General features: G+C 41.0%; 3 protein-coding genes across 9 annotated transcripts; 1 reads left to right on the forward strand and 2 right to left on the reverse strand.

The window, feature by feature from the left end:
• Positions 1-482: 482 nt before the first annotated feature.
• Positions 483-4482, reverse strand: sst5 (somatostatin 5). 2 transcript variants are annotated; one of them, XM_028563751.1, is made up of 5 exons: positions 4297-4482; positions 3164-3375; positions 1143-1284; positions 862-996; positions 483-744 (listed from the first exon to the last, which is right to left on the reverse strand). In XM_028563751.1, the coding sequence occupies exons 4-5, from the start codon at positions 982-984 to the stop codon at positions 556-558; spliced, it is 312 nt and encodes a 103-aa protein (XP_028419552.1). In that variant the 5' UTR covers positions 985-996; positions 1143-1284; positions 3164-3375; positions 4297-4482; the 3' UTR covers positions 483-555. The 2 variants fall into 2 exon arrangements, with proteins under 2 accessions (XP_028419552.1, XP_028419553.1); XM_028563752.1 differs by lacking the exon at positions 3164-3375.
• On the forward strand, positions 3870-14682 carry LOC114545470 (uncharacterized). Of its 6 annotated transcripts, XR_003690889.1 has the most exons (20): positions 4068-4193; positions 4274-4326; positions 6963-7052; positions 7157-7281; positions 7367-7513; positions 7678-7716; positions 7900-8073; positions 8162-8255; positions 8354-8571; positions 8809-8962; positions 9734-9948; positions 10039-10156; positions 10709-10923; positions 12054-12171; positions 12253-12422; positions 12499-12596; positions 12681-12808; positions 12903-12953; positions 13573-13923; positions 14278-14681. XR_003690889.1 is itself a non-coding variant. In XM_028563747.1 (19 exons), exons 2-19 carry the CDS (start codon positions 4275-4277, stop codon positions 13632-13634), a joined length of 2268 nt encoding a protein of 755 aa, XP_028419548.1. In that variant the 5' UTR covers positions 3870-4053; position 4274; the 3' UTR covers positions 13635-14682. The 6 variants fall into 6 exon arrangements, 5 of the variants coding, with proteins under 5 accessions (XP_028419548.1, XP_028419546.1, XP_028419550.1 ...); XM_028563747.1 differs by lacking the exon at positions 4068-4193 and adding an exon at positions 3870-4053 and having other exon boundaries at positions 13573-14682; XM_028563745.1 differs by having other exon boundaries at positions 13573-14682.
• Positions 14683-17827: 3145 nt separating this feature from the next.
• Positions 17828-22449, reverse strand: LOC114545469 (uncharacterized). The gene is made up of 19 exons (XM_028563744.1): positions 22259-22449; positions 22080-22135; positions 21908-21997; positions 21579-21706; positions 21344-21484; positions 21204-21272; positions 20916-21086; positions 20691-20787; positions 20388-20602; positions 20073-20223; positions 19801-20009; positions 19596-19710; positions 19314-19510; positions 19099-19213; positions 18845-19017; positions 18667-18755; positions 18468-18586; positions 17998-18393; positions 17828-17925 (listed from the first exon to the last, which is right to left on the reverse strand). Exons 1-18 carry the CDS (start codon positions 22279-22281, stop codon positions 17999-18001), a joined length of 2553 nt encoding a protein of 850 aa, XP_028419545.1. The 5' UTR covers positions 22282-22449; the 3' UTR covers positions 17828-17925; position 17998.
• Positions 22450-22804: the final 355 nt, after the last annotated feature.

Raw genomic sequence — 22804 nt, forward strand, 5'->3', positions numbered from 1 at the left:
TGATGTCATCAGGTTTTTTTTCGGCTTGGGCTTGGAGGCTATTTATTTTTTAACAAAAAGCCTGCATTAAATCTTTTGGTTTGAGGTGTGGAGTTTCAAAGATCACATCACAAAAATATGTAATTAAGTTGCATTATGGGAAATGAAGGATACAGCGTTTTGGGAAGCTTGACCAATACTTGAGACCCTGCTGCATTAATTCTGACAATTCTTGTGTAACTCTATCTCTTGTAGGTCTCCAAAAGTTACGGAAGTGCAATACAAAAAATTGACCCTTTAAGACATACATGAAGATAAATCAGGATGTCGCCTGACAAACAAACTAACTAAAACTAAACTAAAACTAAAATCAGAAAACTTTATTTTAGACACTGTGTACATCCCTGCCAATCTCAACACATACAACTTTATTACAATTTCCAATACACCTAGATACTTGGTAACTCACAGTAAATGATCCAGTTACAACAACGTGTGCAAACAAGATTAATTTATCTTTTAAAAGTACATTTACAAAACAAAAAGTACTCCAGCTTGAACAGCTCTTTTCTTATGTTAACACGAGGTAAACGTCTTCCAGAAAAAGTTGCGGCAGCCTGCCTTGCGCTCTCTTTGGGAGAAGGGGAGATGTCGCCGCACTAGCTCCTCCCTGTCCCCCTCCTGCTCCAGCTCGGGGAGCATCTCGTCTCCTCTCGCTGCCATCAGTTCAGACACAAACTTCAGCAAGAGCAAGTGAGCAAGATCCTGAAGGAGGACAGAAAAGGAACTAAATTAGCAAACATAGTATCTCAACTCCTGACAGCCACAAGCCTTATTCCAGCCATATACATCTTTGCAATATTAAACATATGAGTCACTCACCTTGTTTTTTACGAGGTCTGCTCTCAGTGTCAGCATGTCTCTGCTTGGAGCACCGCTGACCTGCACCAGCAGCACCGAGGAAAACAAGGCCACAAGAACAACCTGCACCTGAGAGCGAAGCATCTCCACCTCAAACTGCAAAAAAAAAAAAAAAAAAAAAAAAAAAGAAATCTTATATTCCCTGATTCTATTTTCAACACTGTACTGGATGTGCAACGCTGCAAAAGTCCAAAGTATAACCAATCGGAAAGTGAGACGGTGGAATAGCTGAACGTTCTCACTGTCTGAGTAGGATGTGTTGAGCTGATAAATAGGCCTCTTCATCTTCAAATCCTCCTCTTCATCAAGCTAACACAAGGATGTGATTGGTGGAGAAGAATGGTGGCGAGGGAATGAGGAGGTGTATGATGAACTGAAGTGTCACTGGACAGGATAAGGTCATCATTAGCCACAACGACGTGGAGAAAACACATCCAACAAAACCTTCCGGATCTGACTTTAGGTTGATTTGTAACACACTAACTTTACATGTGAAATATTAAATATCGACTTAATGGTAAACATAGGACTTTGTGACGTGTGTCAGTCATGATTAGCTACACCAGCTTCGTAGGTGTCTCCTGAACTCAACGTGAGGCCTGCATGCTGTGCAGTGTTGTTAATGACACAATGTGACTCAAATGTTAATGAGGATGCACTTTGAGTCAGTGGAAAATAAACACAGAGAACATCTAAATGTCAAATTGCAAACAAAGCACTTCACAGGGTGAATACTGGTAAAGTGGGACGGTTAAGCTTCATCATTTTTATTTTCACATGTATATTTCCATTACTGAAAAATTAACACTTACCTCATCATAAGCAAGTATGAAATTAAAAAATATAGGTTATGTGGCTATGAGATCACTTCCGGGTGCGTGGCACACCATATTCAACAACCTTGTAGTGAACCGCCATGATAAGTAAATGACAGTGTTCTGAGATGAATAAACCCTAAATTTTTTTTAAAACTGATGGATAGTTTGTAATTGTTCTACATTTTGTTATAGGATGTGATGGTGAATCAGAATGTAAAGAAGTCTTGTTTACACTTTTTTATGTGATTTTGACACTGTTAGGGACTGTTGAACAGTGTACAAACTGGGACAGCCATTCAAGTCATTCTAATTGAGGATTGTAGTTCCTTTTTCCTAAATTTAGCTAGGTAGCTAGCTATTTATTTTACCAAAGGTTTACTTAAAGGTCCTCACTTTATGAGGTTTTTTAACATTAATATGAGTTCCCCCAGCTTGCCTATGGTCCCCCAGGGCTAGAAATGGCGATAGGACTTAAAGGTCCTCACTTTATGAGGTTTTTTAACATTAATATGAGTTCCCCCAGCTTGCCTATGGTCCCCCAGGGCTAGAAATGGCGATAGGTGTAAACCGAGCCCTGGGTATCCTGCTCTGCCTTTGAGAAAATGAAAGCTCAGATGGGCCGATCTGGAATCTCCCCCCCCTTTCTCCTCCTCAATAGCATTTAAAGCTACAGACACAGAAATGGCACGTCCTGAGAAAAGCTCATTGTGGGACTGGCTCTAGTGGCTGTAGTTCAGCACCAAGGCTGAATTTCTGGAAAGAGACTTCAGATACAGTATTAGGGGACCACTAAGGCCTATATAAAAGCATCCAAAAAGCAGCATGTCATGTGACCTTTAAACTGCTTATAATGAGGAAGGTCTGGCAAAGCGAGCCTAATAATGAGCTAGCTTGTTGCAATGCTAATGCTAATCAAATCACTAAGGAAGATGAAGGGTACAGACTCGGAGGGCCGGGACTTCTGCAATGTTTGAAAAGCCAGACATGGTGATGAAAATGATCGCAAGAAGACCAAGAAGTGGCTCATGTGCATTGTTCCAGGAGGCGTTCACTTGCAGTGAAAAAGCAGAAAAAAGCAGACAGAAATTTAACTTGTGTAAAATTCATTAGCCTATAATGAGATGTTCATGAAAGTTCCTCTTTTTTAGTTATTTAAATGTAGATATAATATATTAAACCCAATAGAAATTAGAAATATTGTGGGAGGGAGGGAGAGGGAGAGGGGTATCTGCTGTACATGCACCCCTCCTTTAAAAAAAGGGGTGTTTATTATTATTATTATTATTATTATTATTGTGTAATAAGTGTTTGGTCAAGAGAAGAAAACTGGTAGGAATATTAGACATTTTAAAGAGGACATCACATCATTGATATGTCAGTATCTAAGTCAAGCAATAACCAAAAAAAAAAAAAAACAAAGTATCATTTTCACATCTCATTCTTACATTGTGACCTTTTTTCCCACCACAGGACTCTCACTGGTAGGTCGGATTACTCGGTCTTTAAGTCGTGACATAACTTGACTTTAAGTAACATTTTCCAAGCAGTGAGGATGCCGTGACCGCAGGCGTCCAGCTGTGCTGCCCCGGGCAGACGAGAGGGGTCCAATAGTGTGACGATCAAACGAATCACACGTCCCCCGCCTCCGCACCTGCTGCTACATGATACATGAGCGTCAATGTGTCAGGGTTAATTACACATCTTCGCCTATATGGTTAACGAGCAGCAATTCCCCCTGCTGATTTGCACTAAACTCAATAGGTTTCTTCATTCATTTGAGTGTTTCAGTAGCCTGTTTAGTAGGCTACCCCCTTCCTAAAGCATTTTAATTATAGGCTTATATAGGCTATACAAATAATAAAAATAAATAAATACATTTTATTTTAAATACTTTATATATTTTTAAATAGAGTAAAATATAGAAATGGTTGAGCAGTGAAGATGCAACAACTTACCAACAAAATCCATCATAATCTTAACACTAACGTTAGCAAATTGGCTGTCAACTCCCATTGCACAGTATTTTCAGTTTATTTACATCAGTGACACGATCTGTCCACTGGGTGTCGCTGTAAGAGCACATTTTAATTTAGAGATTTACCTCATTCAATACTCAGATTCTAGTCAGAATATAAACTTCCAGACCTCAAATGTTGTGGGCGGGGCTAAATTCGGCTGGCATCCAGGCTAACACTTTACATACATACATTTTTGCTAATTAACTTTGAGGTTAATTCAAAAGCTGTGTTTATAAAGATGAAGGCATAGGATGAAGGCCCGTAGCCGAAGAAAACGGAAGTGTGTGTGCTAATTGGCTTCTCAATAAGCTTAACAGGTGAGTCAGTCAAAATGGCGACATTTTCGAAGGTAAACACGACAGACAGCTTTAAAATCGAGACGTATAACGTAACGCTACATCAAGTCACTCTACGTTTGATTTTGAAAAATGAAAATATTTTTTCATGTTTTGTGTGGGTGAGTTCCAACGTGGAAGGTAAACGCATGGTTGAAGTATAAAGCCTCATGCAAGGACTTATGATATGCATTTGTTTCAGTATGGTGTTGCTGCTCGCCTTACCTTTCTGTGTCACCAGTCCAGTGCCGATAGGTAAGACCAGTTCAGTAATGAGTGGTACCATAAAGATAAAATACTTGTATCATATAAGTTCCCAGAAATAAATGACCAGTGAACTCTGGGGGTGTCCCTCAGGAGACCTTAGAGTGGACATTTCTTCAGCCGTGCTAATAAAATGTTTTCTTTCAATTTAATATATTACCTTCCCATGTACAGAGAATATATGGCAGGGGAAATACTGCTGTCACTGTTAGACAGCTCCTGTCTGAAGTGATATACAGGATATGGAGGTCTACAATACAGTGTGGAACGGGATATAGAAAATAATGTTTGCTACAGTACTAGCTATTTTATTGTCTCACTTAACATTACATTGTCTTATAAGAACAGAAGTTTTCTTTTCAATTCCAGCCATCTCACTTTGCCCTATACAAGCAGGCGATATCGATAAAGCCGTCCCCCCGCCCCCTCTTGGCTCTGCTGACTACCTTGGCATTCTACTAGCCCCAGCATAGCCTACCTACCAGTTGTGAAGAGGTCAGAGAAAATAAGGAGGGACATCAAGCAGTGGACTGCCAACAGCATCAAGGAGCTGCAAGGATGCTTTGAGACCAACGACTGGTCCATACTGACATCCTCTTCTAGTGACTTAAATGAGCAAGTGGATACAGTATCATCTTATATCTCTTTCTGTGTGGACAATATTATACCTACTAAGAGGGTCACAATATTCCCTAACAACAAACCCTGAGTGACCAAGGACCTAAAGGAGATAAAAAAAAAAAAAAAAAGGGGTCTTCTTCACCGGCTCTGAGTTGGAAAAGAAAGAGGTCAACAGAGATGTCAAACGTGCCATAAAAAAGGCCAAACTGAGATACAAAAACAAGGTGGAGAGAACATTTGCCCAGGGCAACCTCCGCGCTGCATGGCAGAGCCTTTAAAGTATGGGAGCAGTTAACTTCAATCCTGGCAGTCGCAAACCCATCCAGGTTGCAGGCTGCAGCCCGACCTCACAACCCAATGACCTGAACATCTTTTTCACCAGATTCGAGAGAGATAACGGCTCTGATCTCAACCGGTTAATTTCTTCATTCGAACCTGATGACTGTAACTGACTGTATGTCTTTATCGACACTGGGGAAGTGGTTAGCACCTTCAAGAGGACCAAAGTGAATAAGGGGCCAGGCCCAGACAACATCTGTGGACGGACCCTTAGGCACTGTGCTGAGCAATTGGGGGTTGTACTGCAACACCTGTTTCAGTGCTCTATCAACTGCAGCACAGTCCCCGAGCTGTGGAATTCTCTACAGTGATTCCCATACCCACGAACGGTACCGCCAAAGTCCTGAACAACCTCAGGCCTATGGCCCTAACCTCCCTGGTAATGAAGGCCATGGAGAGACCCATAAAGGACTATATCATCAAGGTAACAGATCCAATGATGGATTCACTCCAATTTGCATATCGGCTGGGGAGGGGGGTCGACGATGCAAAAATGTTCATCCTAGACAATATCCACAAACATCTGGAAACCCCCAACTCCACAGCCAGACTTGTGTTTGCTGACTTTTCGTCGGCATTTAACACCATGCAGCCACATCTCCTGGCAGAGAAGCTCATCACCCGCTTTCATTTGGATCATCAGCTTACCTTGTGGATTATAGACTTTCTAACCGACAGGACACAGAGGGTTCTGGTTAACACCTTTTCAGATGTCCGGATCACGTCAGCAGTCCCTACCACCATCCAGGGAAAGCTAGTAGAGGTTGTAGAGGAGTATAAATACCTCGGGTCTATTTTTGACAACCAGCTGAAGTTTTCTTCAGAGGAAATTCTGAAGAAATGCCATCAGCGGCAGTACCTGCTCAGGAAACTAAGATCCTTTGATGTAAGCAAGGACATCCTAATCACATTCTACTACTCATTTATTGAAAGTGTGATAACCTTTTCCTTCACTTGTTGGTTTTATTCCATTAGTCTTCAAAACAGGAACTGCTTACATCAAACTGTTAAAGTCTGTTCCAGAATTCCCCTCCCCCACCTCCTAAATCTTTGGACTGCACTACAACATTCCGTAGGCTGATGACTGACGCACTCATCCCATCCCCTTTTCCCCTTTTTTTACTTTTCTTTTTATATATTACTATTTATGTATTTATTTAATTGATGATGTACTGTATGTGGTGGAATATGCTGCTCCGTGTCATTGAATTGCCCCCTGGGGATGAATAAAGAGATTTGAATTGAATTAAATTGATATGGCTGAAATGAGTACAATATAACTACAGTAATAATGTGTTTGTATATCGAATATGGCTTTATATAATATGGCAAAATTACACTTAAAGTAGTCAAATGTATGTTCAAAGCAATGAATTGTTAAAAGATGTAAAACAAAAAATATTAATTAATTTTGATATTTTTTTAATTAAAATGTGCATATCGTTTTCATGTAATGATAATACAACTCCACAGAAAGTCTTTATACAATGTTAAATTTTGCCCAGCCCCACTGCATGTATTCATCAGTGTAGTGAAGAAAAGGCCAAGGGTACGCTGAAACATCCTAATTGCCTAATCTCATTTGAATGCATTTTCACATTTAATTAACCCTTTACATAATAAATTAGTACCTGCTTGGGATTTGATGCTATTCTTAATATTTTCAGGAACGTTTCAGACCAAATGTCTTGAACGTCATTTTTGGCTTTCTGTCAAGTCCACCTTCCTTGGCCTGATACTCCGTTTTGAATTTGAAGGTATGTGTCTTTATCTTCCTTGAGAAAATGTCCTTAGTAGATGGAAATGGTTGGGTTCTGCTTAGGTAACCATACCTGTTGCTGACCTTTTACTAAACCACCAGACCAGTATGGATTCCACATCTTGTCTGATCAGGAGGCCACACTCTGTGGTTACACTGTCCTGATCAATGCTGTTGGAGACCTGGTGTTTCGTGCCTCTTTCCTGGCCTGTCACGTCCACAGCGAGGTAGATTTTTCTACACTTTTGTGCTTTGATATGTTGCCGGATAGCATTCCTAACAACACACCACGTCTGTGTCTCTCCTCTGCAGAGAGGCATCGACTATCGCCTGCGTCTTTGGTTTGTGAACCTGCAGGCCGATGGGAAGGTGGCGGCAGCGTATCCCTTTCAGCTCCACTGCTCACTCCGGGGGCAGTGGAGCACCAGAGAGATAGTCTGTGAGGAAAACTACATGGAGGTGAATTGCTAACCTGCAGTTATGTCATCACATCCACACTATTGATGGAGATGGAAGAGATTCTTAATTCTTTTTTTTTAAGGGTAACTTTTCTGAACACGTGCTGGGGCTGAGAGAAGATTTAAGCCATTTGTGAAGGTATATACTGGTCTTTTCCTCTCTAGGTGTCCATCCAGCAGCCTATCCTGCAAAATGAGAAGAAGGTCAGTAAATGGCACATGCTCGGAGTTTTGTTTGTTTTTATGACTTTGCATTTATTGTCACAAGCATAATAAGATAAGGTAAGAAGTTACATACATAAAGTTGACGAATATATGTTTTTAAATTATGTTTTGCTCTATGGCTTCACATATAAGTTGATTGAACACCTTATTGTCACTGAGCAGGGAGCTGCTGAGGCAGACATGGCTGTGATGTTCCACAGAGAGGACCAGTCGCCAGAGGAAGCGAGGGTATTGTCCCTGGTGGAGGCTGCTGCTCTGGGCTACCACATCTCAGTGCGTGGCTCTCTCCTCACCCTCCGCTGTCCCTACTCCTCCCCTCTCTCATACTTTGTCAAGGTACTCCGAGACAATATTGTTTACTGGGGATTAGGCCTGCATATTCAATTTAAAATCCTTGCTTTTAGTGTCAATGCTTTTTTCCCAGGAGAGGGGAGTGGATTTAGAGATTGTCAGAGCAACCATCCTGTACCGAATTTCCAACTTCCTCACTGTTGACACCACTGTTGCCTGTGCTCTGAGTTAGTATACGGTTTATCAGTATTCCATTTATTGTGCAACTCTTAAATACCAGAGTGAAATGTCTCCTTGCTCAGTCAGTCCCCTTTCTCACCCCTAGATGAGGCTACAACAGATGGGTCTGACCTGCTCTGGACTTTCCCTTATATTCTGTCTCCGTTAGTCCACGGTCAGTTCAGGGACAGAGGCATGAGGATGGGAGTGAAAGGCCAGGCTCTGAGTGAGTCTGAAAATAAAGAGAGGGGATACAAGATCGGCCTGCAGGAGGGGAGAGTGGAGGTCAGGATTCCTTTAGGAGCCCATGGTGGACACATTAAGGTATACAAGATGTACTATAGGACAGCGTCACTACCTCCCACTGGGTAGATCTGAGGGATAACTATATTTTTTTGTACAGAAAATTGTGTATTTTTTTTTAATAACATTTCTCTCATCTTTGCTTTTTTTTGAAATAGAAATCAATTGTACATCTCCAAAAAAAAAAAATACTGTTCGCAAATGTTTTGTGACTGATGTGGGTTTCACCTTTCAGTATGTCTGCTGTTACTCTTCCAGAGTGGTGTTGTGAGGGGACGGTACAGCCAGTCCATGTCTGTCGATCTTTTCTTCATGAGTCAGTGGGAGGACGAGCGCTGGCCGCTCACACAGCATCGCACCACCAGGCTCCTTAAGACTCCTTTCATCCCACAAATCCCAGTCTTCACCAACAGTAAGGTGTTCTCATGTAATTTTAACTTGTTTCCTTATGAATATTTAATTGTTAAAAATAATTAAAAAAAAGATTGTATCATGTTACAAAATGCAAATTAATGGTTTCAAGCAAAATGTCAAAAATCTAGACCTTATTTTAGAGGTTTGTCTGATGTAAGGAAAAATAGTAAAAAAAAAATGTATTGCACTGGATATTAATCGCGTTATTTTGTAATATTGCATGCAGTTGGTATATTATATTTCTATGGACCGTTTTTTTGTGTGTGTCCTGAATAAAGAAAAAGAAGATGATGATGATGATAATTATTATATAAATGTCAGACAAATGCTCTTTTAATATTATGATATTGAAAACTAATATTCTGTTTTTAAGATCTGTAAGGTCTGTAAAACATTTAAAATTTTAAAAAAAGGAATCGCACTACTGCCACTCTACCCAATTTGGTCAATATAATATTTAAGAGTATTATTAATTATTTCTTCTACTTTCTCTATTTATCTGTACTATAACAACAAGCAAATTTCCCTGCTGGGGATCAATAAAGGTTTATCTTATCTTTAAAAGGAAAATAAAACATTAGCAGCTTGTTTTGGATAAAGGGTACATTTAGCTTTGGATCTGTCCATTATTTCATACTTTTTAAGTTACACACAGCCTTTAGGTTCCCAATGTGTTGAATACGCTGGCATCTCATCTCTCTCTCTCTCTCTCTCTCTCTCTCTCTCTCTCTCTCTCTCTCTCTCTCTCTCTCTCTCTCTCTATCCAAAGACACAGTCCTATCTGAGGGATTGTTTTCTGTCACCTTAGGTCTCTTTGCACCTGATGTTTCCTTGCAGAAGGTGACAGTAGATAGTGGTGGTGACCTTTTAACCTGGACCCAGAGTGACACAGACAGCCTCAGAGTATCCAGGCTCTCCCACTCTAATGGGAGCCACTCCTACCAGCTTGGTTTTCCATTGTCACACCCAAAAATAATCCCAGAGGTGAGATTAACCAACACTGAGCAGTTTTTTTTTATAACTGTATGGGTAGAAGTTCAAGATTATCTGAAACAACCTCCTGTCTAATTCCAGCATATAGGTGGTGGCTACGAGACGTACAGCCTCTCTTTCACCTTTACTCTTAACATCGTACCCAACAGAGAAGTGTTTTACCATCAAGCCACTATAGAGCAGAGTGTTGAATACGCAGGTGAGTGATTGATTTGTCCCCATTGGTTCAGAACGGTTGGTGGATTTAGTCAATATACTGATAGGCTCTATCCATGACGTTCCACTTCCAGGATTGCTCTCGTTCTGCCGGAAATTCTGGCGGATGTCACTCTTTTCGGATGTTCGTTACCTTCTGCTTTCTTTGTGTTGTAATTTTAAACTCCGGTGGATTTATGAGTACTGTGGTTAACTGCTCCTCAGATCTCTGCAGGGTAAATCCAGACAGCTAGCTAGACTATCTGTCCAATCTGAGTTTTCTGTTGCACGACTAAAACAACTTTTGAACGTACACACGTTCCACCAAAACAAGTTCCTTCCCGAGGCTATTTAGCCGAGGCACCGGGGCTCCTCTTCCTCTCGCTTAGCTCCGCCCAAAACGAGTGTGATTGGTTTAAAGAAATGCCAATAAACATGCGCCTGTTTTTCTCCCATCCCGGATTGCTGTGTGGACTAGCCAGACCTTCCTCTGCATCGCTGTGGAGGAAGGTCTTGCAATGCGAGACTAATTTACTGATGACTCCCTATGGTGCAGCTCCGAGTTCCCCGAAGCTGGAGGGGAAGTGCACAGAGAAGAGCCTGCTGGTGCTGCTGCACCACGGGGCCCACCCCGACCTGCAGTGGGAACTCTTCCTCGGAGCTCGCAAACTGGACTGGGACCTGGTGGAGATGGGTGGGTTCGTGGTGGAGGCGGAGGAGGACTACTTGACTGTGGAGATCCCCTTCTACAGCCCTGGAATGAACTATGTGGTGATCAATCATAGTTTTTTTTTCTGATTTGACGTAGGCATGGACCGGTATACAATTCGGTATGATAACCTTCAGCAAAAATATCACGGTTTCATGGTATTGCAATTACAGCTTTAAAATGTATTATTTTTTTAAATGTATGGGTAAAAAAAAAACAAACAAGACCAACAACACTCTTGTCACTACCTGATGTGAGTCGAGTGTAGATGTGAGTTGCGCATGCTCAGATTTAAACGGTTTACGGCATAACGCCAAGGGATCCGGACCCGGCAAACGTTTTAGCTATCTATGATTGTTTGATTGCTAACGTTAGCTCAAAACGCCATTCAAGTGACAGCCTTTGTTATTATTATTAATATTATATATTAATTGTTATCTCATTATTCTGTGGCTAACAGTAAAACAAATGCGTGAAATCTGGTCATTGTTGCAAAGTGATGCATGCGCAACTCACATCTGCACTCGACTCACATCGGGTAGTGACACTCCGCTCGCTGGCAGGGAGACGGATTACTAAACGGCAGTTTCTCTGCTCGACCACTCATAAAAAAAAAAGCTCATACCTTAGGAACGGCACAACAGAAAATGTTAGATGTTTTGAAACCTTGACTTTTTCAAACCGAGGTATACCTTGAAACCGGTAACCGGCTCACGCCTAATGTGACGTAACGTTTACTTTCTGTAGTAGATAATGCCGTTGTTACTTTACATTAACATCATCTTTGGGATGATTTTATAGTTCACCTTATGCTTAGGTAATGTAGCACTTTTTCAATTTCACAGTAAGACCGACAGTGATCAGATATTTAAATTTTTAACTTAATTTTTTTTTCTCCCATTTATTCAACTAATGCCTAATCTGTGTGTGCAATTCAGTAAATGAACTGTCAGCGTACATTAAGTATTAGAAACACTCACTCTGGGTTTCTTAAAAGTATCTTAATGCAAAGAGAGGATTTTGGATACTTTGATAAAACAAGCCCCCGATTTCTTAACATCAGTGCTTATGAAAAAGATCTGCAGGGTTTTTTATTGTTTACAGTGTAATTCACTTTAAAAAAATCATACAGTCGCTACATCACATTGCTGCTGTGATAATGCACGTTTGCTCCTTTTCTTTTCCAATGCAGGAGCTGACATTGCGGGGTCTTGTGTCTAGGGTGGAAGTGTCTGTTGTGGATGCAGAGTCTCTGAAAGTGGAGGACAATCTTGTCCATGAATGCACTTTTCCTGTTGGAGAACTCCTAGGTACACACCACGAGTTCAAACTGAAGCAGAAACCATTTTTTGTTTATAATAATCTTGACACTTGCAGTGTTTCTCTGACAGTATGTTTGCCAGAAGGGAGGATGGTGGCAGTAGTCGACACCACCCGCACCATCCCGCCCACTCACCCCAACCGGACCACCCTATTGGACCCCAGTTGCGTTCCCATGGAGACGGACAGTGCCAGAGCAATGTTCAGCTTCAGCCTGGACTCCTGTGGGACAACTGTAATTGTGAGATGATTTCATTAACTGAAATTCACACAAAATGCTTTCTGGCCTCTTTTCTGACCTCCTTATATTTCCTTAGTTCGAGGGAAATGTCCTTGTTTATGAAAACCAGATCAGTTACCCTCAAGATTTACTGCCTTTAGATGATCCTCTCATACACAGAGATTCTCCGTACAGGTGAGACACTTACATCCTGTCACATATCTGTCTTTTAACTGGATGATAGTGTTGATAAGTAAGCTAAGTCTCTTCTGTTTTTAGGCTGACAATTCAGTGTCGCTACCCAGCAAACCATAGTAGTACTCTCGCTATCCAACACCCTTTGAACTCCTCTCTGAACCTTTCACCCGTGCGAGTCAAACGCACCCGCAGGGAAGCTGCAAACACAGGTGTGTGTGTTAATATTAGTGTTAGTAGTTGATCTGTGACTCATATTTGATATCAGTTGTGCTAAACATGTGGTTTGTTTTCCACTCCAATCAGGCCAAAGGAAATTGAAAGTGAATTTGGAGGGACAGCAAAACCTTCATCTCGGTCAGTTTAAGGAACACAATGTTTGACCTCTTGTCTCCTCTTTTCTGGAGTTTCAGCGTGGATCACTTGGACACACTTGGTTCTGCTGCTGCTGATGCTCTGCACATGCGTTTTTGCATACCTCACCTGTAAATGAAATAAATTGATGCTATTTTTTTTATTAGGTCTGTATTGTAAGTTTGTTTTATGTATGCTTTTTTAATTTTATTTTTATTTAGTGTTTATCCTGACAAAATATGAGAATTTCAATAATGGAACAGTTTCTTTTTGTAAACATGCTTTCCATTGTGCCAATGTCAATGTTATTTATAGCACCTTTCATTACACCTAAACCCAAAGTGCTTTACATTTTTGATTTTTGTTAACTTATAGATATTATTAAATACTTATAAACAAATAATGGCATCAGCTTTAAACTAGACCACCGGCCTATTGACTACCTGGGAATATCTATATCGGCTCAGAGCTGCTGACAGCAGAACTGGCAGCTAAGCACGGCTACATCATGAGCAACAATAGCCAGAGGCTGCTGCTTTGTGCCACTCTTCACTCATGGCTACAAGTACAAGGTGAGATGAGACTATCTGGAAGCATCAGCTTTTGTGTTGTGTTTTTATAGGACATTACTTTGAAGGGCTTCTTCGGGACTTGAGCGCCTCATGCGGGATCATGAAACATTAGAGGTCTAGAGCTCAACTGTCAAGACTTGTCAGTTCTCCAGCTACTGAACTCTTTGGTAAGAACATTCAGGTGGGATCTCCACATAGTTGCTGTAATTGCTAAAATCCATCTCTCTACAGTGTGTTTGACTGATGGCAAGATAACTGTAGTGGCTGACTTGTCTCTGGCCATCACAAGTGGGAGGAGTTTCTGCTAGAACCAACCTGGTAGACAAACTGTGGGCCCAAAGATGATCAGCACTAGGACTCTCTTCTCTTTTCCAATCAACAGCTGTGGATCCACAGTCAAGGTACTACTGCTTACAACTGCTGTTGAACTAATTCAGAAAATTACATTTACATCTGGCCACTTGGGGGTGGCAGTGGCTCAGAGGTAGAGTGGGGTCAGCCTTCAACCACAAGGTGGCTCCTCTGGCCACATGTCACTAAACCCCCAAGTTGCTCCCCCCATGTTGCTGTCCACTGCTACTAATACCTAGGATGGGTTAATTGCAATGATTTCACACTTCTCCAGCTTTGCAAGGAGTGTAATACATATGGAAATAAAAAAATGTTTTGCTGATTACAGGTATATTTTAAACCAATCTATTTTGTCTATTTACCCCTCAGCTACTTGTAATTCCAGAAATTCCCTTTTCTTGCAGGGTGACAATGCTGTGTACATATCCTTTGGCTGGACTGTTAGTGTCTTCTCGGTATACAGGTTTAACCCTTGTGTTGTCTTTGAGTCAAATTGACCCGTTTTCAATTTTTGTTTTATATCAGAAAAAACAGGATGTAGAAATAAGCGCTGAAAATGTGTCAAATGTTTGTTTTTGTTTTTCCCAAGGTTGACGGAAGGACAACCCAAGGGTTAAGTCTTACCAGGGCTGTGCATTTAATCGTGATTATGATTTCGGCTCCCAATGATCACAAAAACAGAATAATCGAAACAATTATTTAGCTCATTACGTTTTGCAAGTAAACTTATTTTCTTGTGTTCTGAATGAAAAAATAGTTTCAATAGGAAAGGTATTAAGGCAAAGTTCACAGTTGTATGTGTTTTTTTCACTGTTGATTTATTTAACTTTTTCCACTGCTTTTTAAGTTCAATAATTGCAACATCTTTCCAGAAGTCAACGAGTAATTGTGCTAAATTATCGTGGTTTCAATATTGACCGAAATAATCGTAATTATTTTTTTTTCCCATAATCAAGCAGGCCTAAGTCTTACGCAGCTGGTGTATGCTGTATTGTATATTCTGCACACTCCACTGATGGTTCACCTGTTGAACTGAATAAACCAAATCAAATATATTGCATGCCTACAATCTGTACTCTGTACTCTAGGTCTACTGAGTCCCTTCAAGCCCACTACAGTGCCCACTATCATACCCACCCCAAGACCTGTTTCAGTGCAACTTGCTAACTGGCCTCCTGTTATGTACATCAAAGTAGCTTTGTAAAGAATAATAATAAAAATAATTAAAACCTTTAACTTTGACAAATGGGAGTTGGAGGAATAAGGACAGAGAAGCCAGCTCCATTTTATCATTACAAACCACCATAACCACAGTTCCTTTTAAAACTGTCGACTATAACTGACGCCTCCTCATGTTATTTTTTTATTTTTTTTTAAACAATTCCTTTGACATTAAACAGCAGTCATGTAACAACCACACTGCAAATCCTTAGCCTTGCTCAATAAATGTGAAACCTTACCTGAAGGACATGATTTGACAAACTAAGCCTACATCAAGTCCTTGTTTTTAAGTGTTGGTCCCACTATTTTATATTTTAAATAGCTCTCTGTCCCCTGGCTGTTTCTTTATGCCTGAAGCACATAGGGCATCTATTGCTCAAGAAACCTAGCCTTGACCCTCTAGATTTACTAAATTACATATTTCAGGGAGGGAAGGTTTAAAAGTTAATTCTTAATTATCTTTTACTCACAGCTTATGCTTGCAATTGTTTGATTTAAATTCTTTATTTGAGCTCTGCATTTGAAATTTGCATTCTATTAGATTGCTTTTAAGCGTGTTGGCATCAGGCAATTCATCCTCTTCTGTGGTCCCTCTGCCCTGTGGTGTTACCCAAGGCTCCATCCTTGGCCTCTTGTTCAGTGTATACATGCTGCCACTGGGACATATAAACACAAAATCCAGGACCATTGTTGTATATACAATGCAAAATGCATGCAAATGTCTCCCTTTAAATGTTTAACGGTAAAGTAAGTAACACTCATCAGTTATCTTGTCCGTCAGCAATAAAGTGCTGATCTGTCCCAAAAGCTTCTCCAGCTATATGAAAAATCATATGATTCTCTTTGGTCCCCCACAATCAATCCCTATTGTTAAAAAACATATTGGCTCCAGGTCTACAAATGTTAAACCAGCAGTCAGAATATTTGACAGTGACCATCTATTTGAAAAACATTACTAAAGTAATTCAATCATGTTATCAGCTGAGGAGCGTCTCAAAAATATTTTCTGTTGAACTTCAGGGTCATTCATGCTTTGATTTCTTCTGATTATTGTAATTCATTGTATTCAAGCTTAAGCCAAAAGACCATCTCAAGCCTTCAGCTTGTACAAAATGCAGCTGCTCAGCTTTTAACATATATCAACATATCAGCCCTGTTTTAGCCTCTCCTCACTGGTTACCAGTAAGTTCTTATTTTAAGATTTTTTTTTAAAGCGCTTTCATGTATTTATAAAGACAACCCCCATTACTTAATATTTCTGTTAAAGGTACAATATGTAACATTTCTGCATTAAAAAGTCTAAAAACGACTATACCTATGTTATAGTTGAGTTGTGTACTTACACTATCCTAAATGTTTCCAACAATGTTCAAACCCAGAAACAGGACGTTTAATTTAGTTGCCTGTCAGTGGAGTCATAAAACCTTTGACCCCTCAGGTTCCTCTAACTTCCATCAAAACACAGGCACCCAGATGATACTTCGCGAGTAATCGTAAATCATACAGTGTCACAGAAAGAATAACACTTATTCTTTCTGCCACACAGCATCATTTTGTCTCGGATTACATGCCACTTACAACACCGTAATACAGCAGAGATCTTATTTGATACATTTCAATATTGATTAATCCAACTTAATGTGCTACATTGACAAGTAACGAAGCTCACACTTCTCAATGTTTACTGATGTTTGCCTCCTACCATTACGTTTTGGTTTTTGCTTTCGCGTGCTCCCCTGGTTTTCTGCGAGAAACACTTCTTAACCCGCCTGACAAAGTTTCTCCAACCTTCACAGTGGACAAATAGAACGCTTTTCTCTCACTTTTTCAATCCAAAATCAACACTATTCATAGGCGCCGATACCATGGGTGCTCCAGAGCTCGAGCACCCACGGAAAATACTGACCACCCACGTGTGCCAGACTACCAGTAGGCTACATTTATTTAAAATTAAACATTGAAGTTGGTGCTAAGTGGAGCGTCTGTCAGTGTGGTTATGTTGGTTGCATTGATTTTTAATTTCCCACGAAGCTGATTGCAATTGTGTATCAGTTAAACTTTATCTCCAATCTTCTCTGTATTTGTGAAAACTTGCGCTGTCCTGACTAGGCGTGTGTGTTCGCGTCCGACACAAACATTGTAGAGAATTGTTAAAGGTAGTCTGTATATGCATGGAAATGAAATGTTAACCACTACATTTGCAACGGCAATGTACCGCAGATGTCACCGCTCACACCGTACTGCAGACCTTGCACATCAAACCTCTGGATATTCACCAATTTCTGCATCCCCCCACCACGTAATGCTTCAGGTCCCACATTGCCGCAGCTCCCCAGGGCATCAGAGGCTTGGGCCCTGTCATAACTGCTTGCAGTTATGGTTTTAATTTCCATTTCACTTTGTGTTGTTGGGATTGCAGTCCTGAAAGGTCTTTAACATGTTAATTTTTAAACACCATCCCCTCAGTTTTAGCTTTTTCCCAATGTTTTTTTGCATTTTCAGCACTTATTTCTACATCCCATAGTTTGATATAAAACTGGTAAGTGTTAACCATGTAAAGCACTTTACACAGCACTGAAAGTTCTTTAATTTCACTCAAACCCTCAGGATGGGTCCAACCTAGCAGCTCAAGGGTCCTGCTCTCTCTAGCTTGCAACACATCTTACAGTTCTTTGAGCTAGTTTTAATTACATACATTTGTCACATTTTCATGAAGTCTCAAGGACTAGTCAAGAGCATTTAAAGACAATTTATTGAGCTTTACATTTAAAACTCATGCAATCACAATCCAAATTATGGAGTCACTTTAGCTTCGGATGACCCTCCGGCTCCTGTTGAGAGAATTCAACTGTAGGACCAAAAAAAAAAAAAAAAACCAAATTTCAGATAAGCAACAAACATACCTTACAGTGAGACATCATTTAGAAAGCCAGATGTGGTCGTCGAGATATCAGTCAGAAAGCTGGCTAATTTCTTTGAGACATTGTTTACAATATCTAATATTTTTTTTGATTCATCATTTAGAAAGCTGGATACTTTCTTTGAGACATCATTTGGAAAGAAGGAGACTTTGCTGTACTGAGCACGAGGCTGGTAAGCAGGTTGCATTTGAAGCAATGTAGTAGTCTTAATGGATACGTTCTCTGGAAAGCTGGATCCGTTCTTCGAGACATTTTTTGGAAAGCCTGATCCTTTGATGTGCTTAACAGAAGGCCGGTAAGCAGGTTGACTTGAAACACTTCGAGTGGACAATGGTGTTTGAAGCACTGTAGTGGGCTTGATGGTGGGACTCCGTAAACCTAGAGTATAGAGACCAACAGATGTTGGCATGTGATATATTAAGGATGTTTTTCAGTTCAGGTAAACCACCAACCTTCAGTGGAGTGTGCAGAATGCACAATATGGCCGACGCCAGCCGAGTCCGACTCAAACCTGAATACTGAGAAGAGACGCAACAGTCCAGCCAGAGGATATGTACATTGCATTGTCACCCTGCAAGACAAAAGGGATGTTTGCATTCAAAAGAAGCTGAGGGAGTGGTAATAGCCAAAATAATTGGGTTTAAAATATACCTGTCAAAGTCATTGCTGAAGTTAGCAGGAGCATGCAACTTCTTGCTGAAGAAAATCTCATTTTCATATGTCACAGACTCCTTGCCAAGCTGGAGAAACCAAGCATAACATTTGGAGCTCATATTGCCAGATACAAGAGTTGTTAGAGTTAAACAGTTACATTAGTAAGCAGCAGTACCTTGACTGTGGATCCACAGCTGTTGACTGGAAAAGAGAAGAGAGCCCTGGAGCTGTCCATCTCTTTGGGTCCACAGTTTGGGTCTACCAGGTTGGTTCCAGCAGGAACTCCTTCACTTGTGATGACCGAAGGCAAGTCAGCCACCACAGTTATACTACCATCAGCTGAACACACTGTAGAGAAAAGCATTTTAGCACCCGAGTCAACTACATGGAGATCCCACCTGCTCTTAGTTTTAAAAAATAAGTCCTTACCAATGAGTTCAGTAGCAGAGAACTGACAAGTCTTCACAGTTGAATTTTGGACCTCCGTTTCATGATCCCGCAAAAGGAGCTCAAAAGTGCCGAAGAAGCCCTTCAAAGTAATGTCCTAAAAAAACAAATTCATGCAGCGTATTGATGGTGTCCATGTATAAAATAACATCCCATTAAAACACAAGTGTTGATGCTTCCAATTATTCTCATCTCACCTTGTACTCATAGCCATGAGTAAAGAGTGGCACCTCAAGCAGCAGTCTCTGGCTATTGTTGCTCATGATGTAGCCGTGCTTAGCTGCCAGTTCTGCAGTCAGCAGCTCTGAGCCGATATAGATCTCCCCCAGGTGGTCAATAGGCCGGTAGTCCAGTTTAAAGCTGATACCAGACTCCGAACAGACAGCATCAAAGACTGGAGGAGTTGTTAATACAATGGGTTACTCTGCTTCATGCACAAGTAGGATCGACCAGGTCTAAAAATAAGGCTAGTGACTTACAGGCAGCAGTTATTGCCATCACTGATGCTAGTTGGTAAAAAGGCTCATTTTCAGGCAGAACAGTCAGTGTGTAGTTGATGTCCAACCTGTGCTGCATCATTGCATCTTTGATTAACTAAAACAGAAAATACATGTTGAGTCAAGCAGGATGAAGTTTCCATGTATAAGCCAGCATGACATCTGAAGATCCAACTGGACCTTTTACCTCCTGCATGACAACAGGGTCATCAAAAGGCACTTTCAGAGTGTAGCCATGAGTGTGGTTGGGAGAAACGACTCCTGTGATGTTGTGGCTGCTTGTATTTGTAAACGGAACTGTAAATTCCCGTCCATTCAAATGAACCGCAGCCAACTCGACATCTTCAGGGACATCCCCGAGGTAGACCGTGAATGTGCGCTCCTCAGGAATTGTTCCTGAAACAAAAAGCCATTTAGATTACGGTTTCTTCAACTTGGCAAGTGCCTTGTTAGACTTACGGTCTTCAGTGAAAACAGAGCGTGGCAGCAGTGGAGTGGCCAGTGTCCTGTGAATGTGAAGTCTGCTGTCAACATGATCCTCATCCACTGAGATTTGCTCCAAGTAGAGATGAAAGATGTAGAACTCATAGAGGTTCCCAGACACAATACTCTGAAAGAATACAATTAGGAATTTCAATTTGGAACTAGATCAGAAGGCCCTCCACATTTTAAAAATGCGTTTAATGGAAAACGATAACCCTGATTTACATTTGAGGGCATCAAGTTGACTCAGACTAATTTGCAACGCCCCTCCCCCCACAGGTGCCTCCTGACCTTCCTGTATCCTCCTTCAGCATTATAGGGGATGCTGATCTCAACTGTGGAGTTGCGCTGCTTCACAATGTAGCCTCTCTCCTCTGCAACCGACTGCTCCACAAGTTCACCATTGACTCCAATGTTGACCTGCATCCTGTGTAGACAAAACACCAACGGATGCGGCACCTCAGGAGTCTCCCACATAATGTAGCCGTTGTCATATGATTCTTTATCTGTGAGAGATTACACCAGTATTAGTTTTATTTGCTGTATGTCAAGGGAAAAAAAGAAAGCCACAGCATAAACGATTGCAATACTGACCCATTGAGCAAGCAGCCACCAGGTCAACCATGATTAAAACCCAGCTTTGTCTGGAGAATAGTGTTGCATGGACCACCTCTACTGGAACACCATTCACCTGGAGGGGGAAAACAAAAAAAGGAGAGAATAAAAACCTGCTTTGTACTAAATGCTTGTACAAAACCTTCAGGAATTTCAAAAACTATGAACTAGATGCACTAAACTCACTAGGCATCAGTAGTTTACCTCAGTGCTGAATGAGTCAGGTTGTCCATACGGAGCACGAAATACAAGCCTTCCAGCCATCATGTCAAATGCATATCCATGCTTCTTAGCCGTTTTAAGGCTAATGGGCATCGGCTCCTGCTGCACCCTCTGAAATATCACCTGCCAATCTGAAGTGGCTGAGGCATAGGCCTGAATAAAGCACATTGTTTAAACCGCTATTTAAAGCGTACATACTTATTTGATGCATGTTATGTAACTGCAGGTGACAAATTCCACACTTTCCCCAGAAGACAATGTCAAACCTACCGTTTTGACAACAGCATCCCAGTCATCCTTTGTCCCAGTTGGACAGGCCACATCACTACTCACAGACACCTACAGAGAAACCAGGGTTAGTAAACATTTGAAAATTCCACATATTTTACCTAAGATGCAACCAAGCTTACTTCCATGTAGTTGACCTCACAGGTGACCTCTCTGGGAGACCAGGGGAGAGAAGGAGAACAGGTCTTGTTCAAAGCATAGGTGATTTCCTTTCCTTTGTGTGTCACAATCAGGTTGAAGTTGAATGTGAACACTTCATCCTCCTGAAATATCCAGTAAAAGAAGATTCATGAAAAAAAAAAAAAAAAAAAAAAAAAGCCACACATTGTGTGCATAACTCAACTGTTTTGTACGGACCTTGTTGTCCGTGTGGCAGCTGAAGTAAGAGGCTCTGAGCTCTACATGTTCCAATGGAGGGAAAACACTGACACTGTAGCCACACTTTGCTGCATACTGCTCAGTGATGGGGTACACACCGGTCTCATCTGAAAGACAAATCACTAGTTTTGTCTGCTCAAACACAATTTTCACTCTTTATTCAGTGAAATACTTTAAGTTTCACTAAAAAGTAAAAAACATGCCAGGTCAGTCCCATGGAATAACTAAAGAAATAGGGTTGAAGAGCCACTGTAGCCCAATAGTATGATCACACAACCTAGTTTGTAATGAAGCTGTGCAGGACTTACCAACAGCCTCAAAGGAAGGTTCATTCCCAGTGACGAAGAGATCAACGGATATCATGAAGTAACGATCATGACACTCCATACGAAGACCTTCTGCAGGAACAAGTGGGTTCAAATCTAAATATATGTGCTACTAACTAACAGGCATGTGTTTAAGCGGATATTTGATTCTTACCATTGGGAATATGATCACATTTTGCAGTTGTCCACACAGACAGGAGAAAGGTCACACTGTTAAGACAAAGTCATGTATTAAAAAAAAATAAATAAATAAAAATAAACATATAAATTGAAAGCATAAGGTGCACTAATCGCAACCAACAGCTTGTAAATTGCCATGATCCCGCACCTTACCTAAGGAAAAAGCCAAAAGCCATAGCCACTGATGTGTTGGCAGTGTCTAAAGCTAGCCTAGCTGCTAGAAAACTACACCTGCTAACTAACACAAGCTAAAGTGAACCGCTTGCTTGTATATCCTGGCCAAACTGGCACTATGTGCTGCTGTCTGCTACACACCACCTTTTATAAGTCAGTTCCTCTACCCATGAGGTTTAAAGGCAAATCTAACCTCATCAGCTGCAACTGATTGAAAGAAACCTTGATTGCTAATGAGCTACACATGTGGCTGTAACACCTGAGGGCCTCTGGTTGGTCGGTGAATAGCCTGACTTGTAAAAAGTGGTATGTAGCAGTCAGCAGCACAGTGCCAGTTTGGCCAGGATATACGAGCAAGCAAGCAAGCAAGCAAGCAAGCAAGCAAGCAAGCAAGCAAGCAAGCAAGCAAGCAAGCAAGCAAGCAAGCAAGCAAGCAAGCAAGCAAGCAAGCAAGCAAGCGGTCACTTAAGCTTGTGTTGTGTGTAGCAGGTGTAGTTTGCTAGCAACTAGGCTAACTTTAGACAC

The sequence above is a fragment of the Perca flavescens genome, chromosome 19 (assembly GCF_004354835.1).
Source record: "Perca flavescens isolate YP-PL-M2 chromosome 19, PFLA_1.0, whole genome shotgun sequence".
Classification (NCBI taxonomy): Eukaryota; Metazoa; Chordata; class Actinopteri; order Perciformes; family Percidae; genus Perca; species Perca flavescens.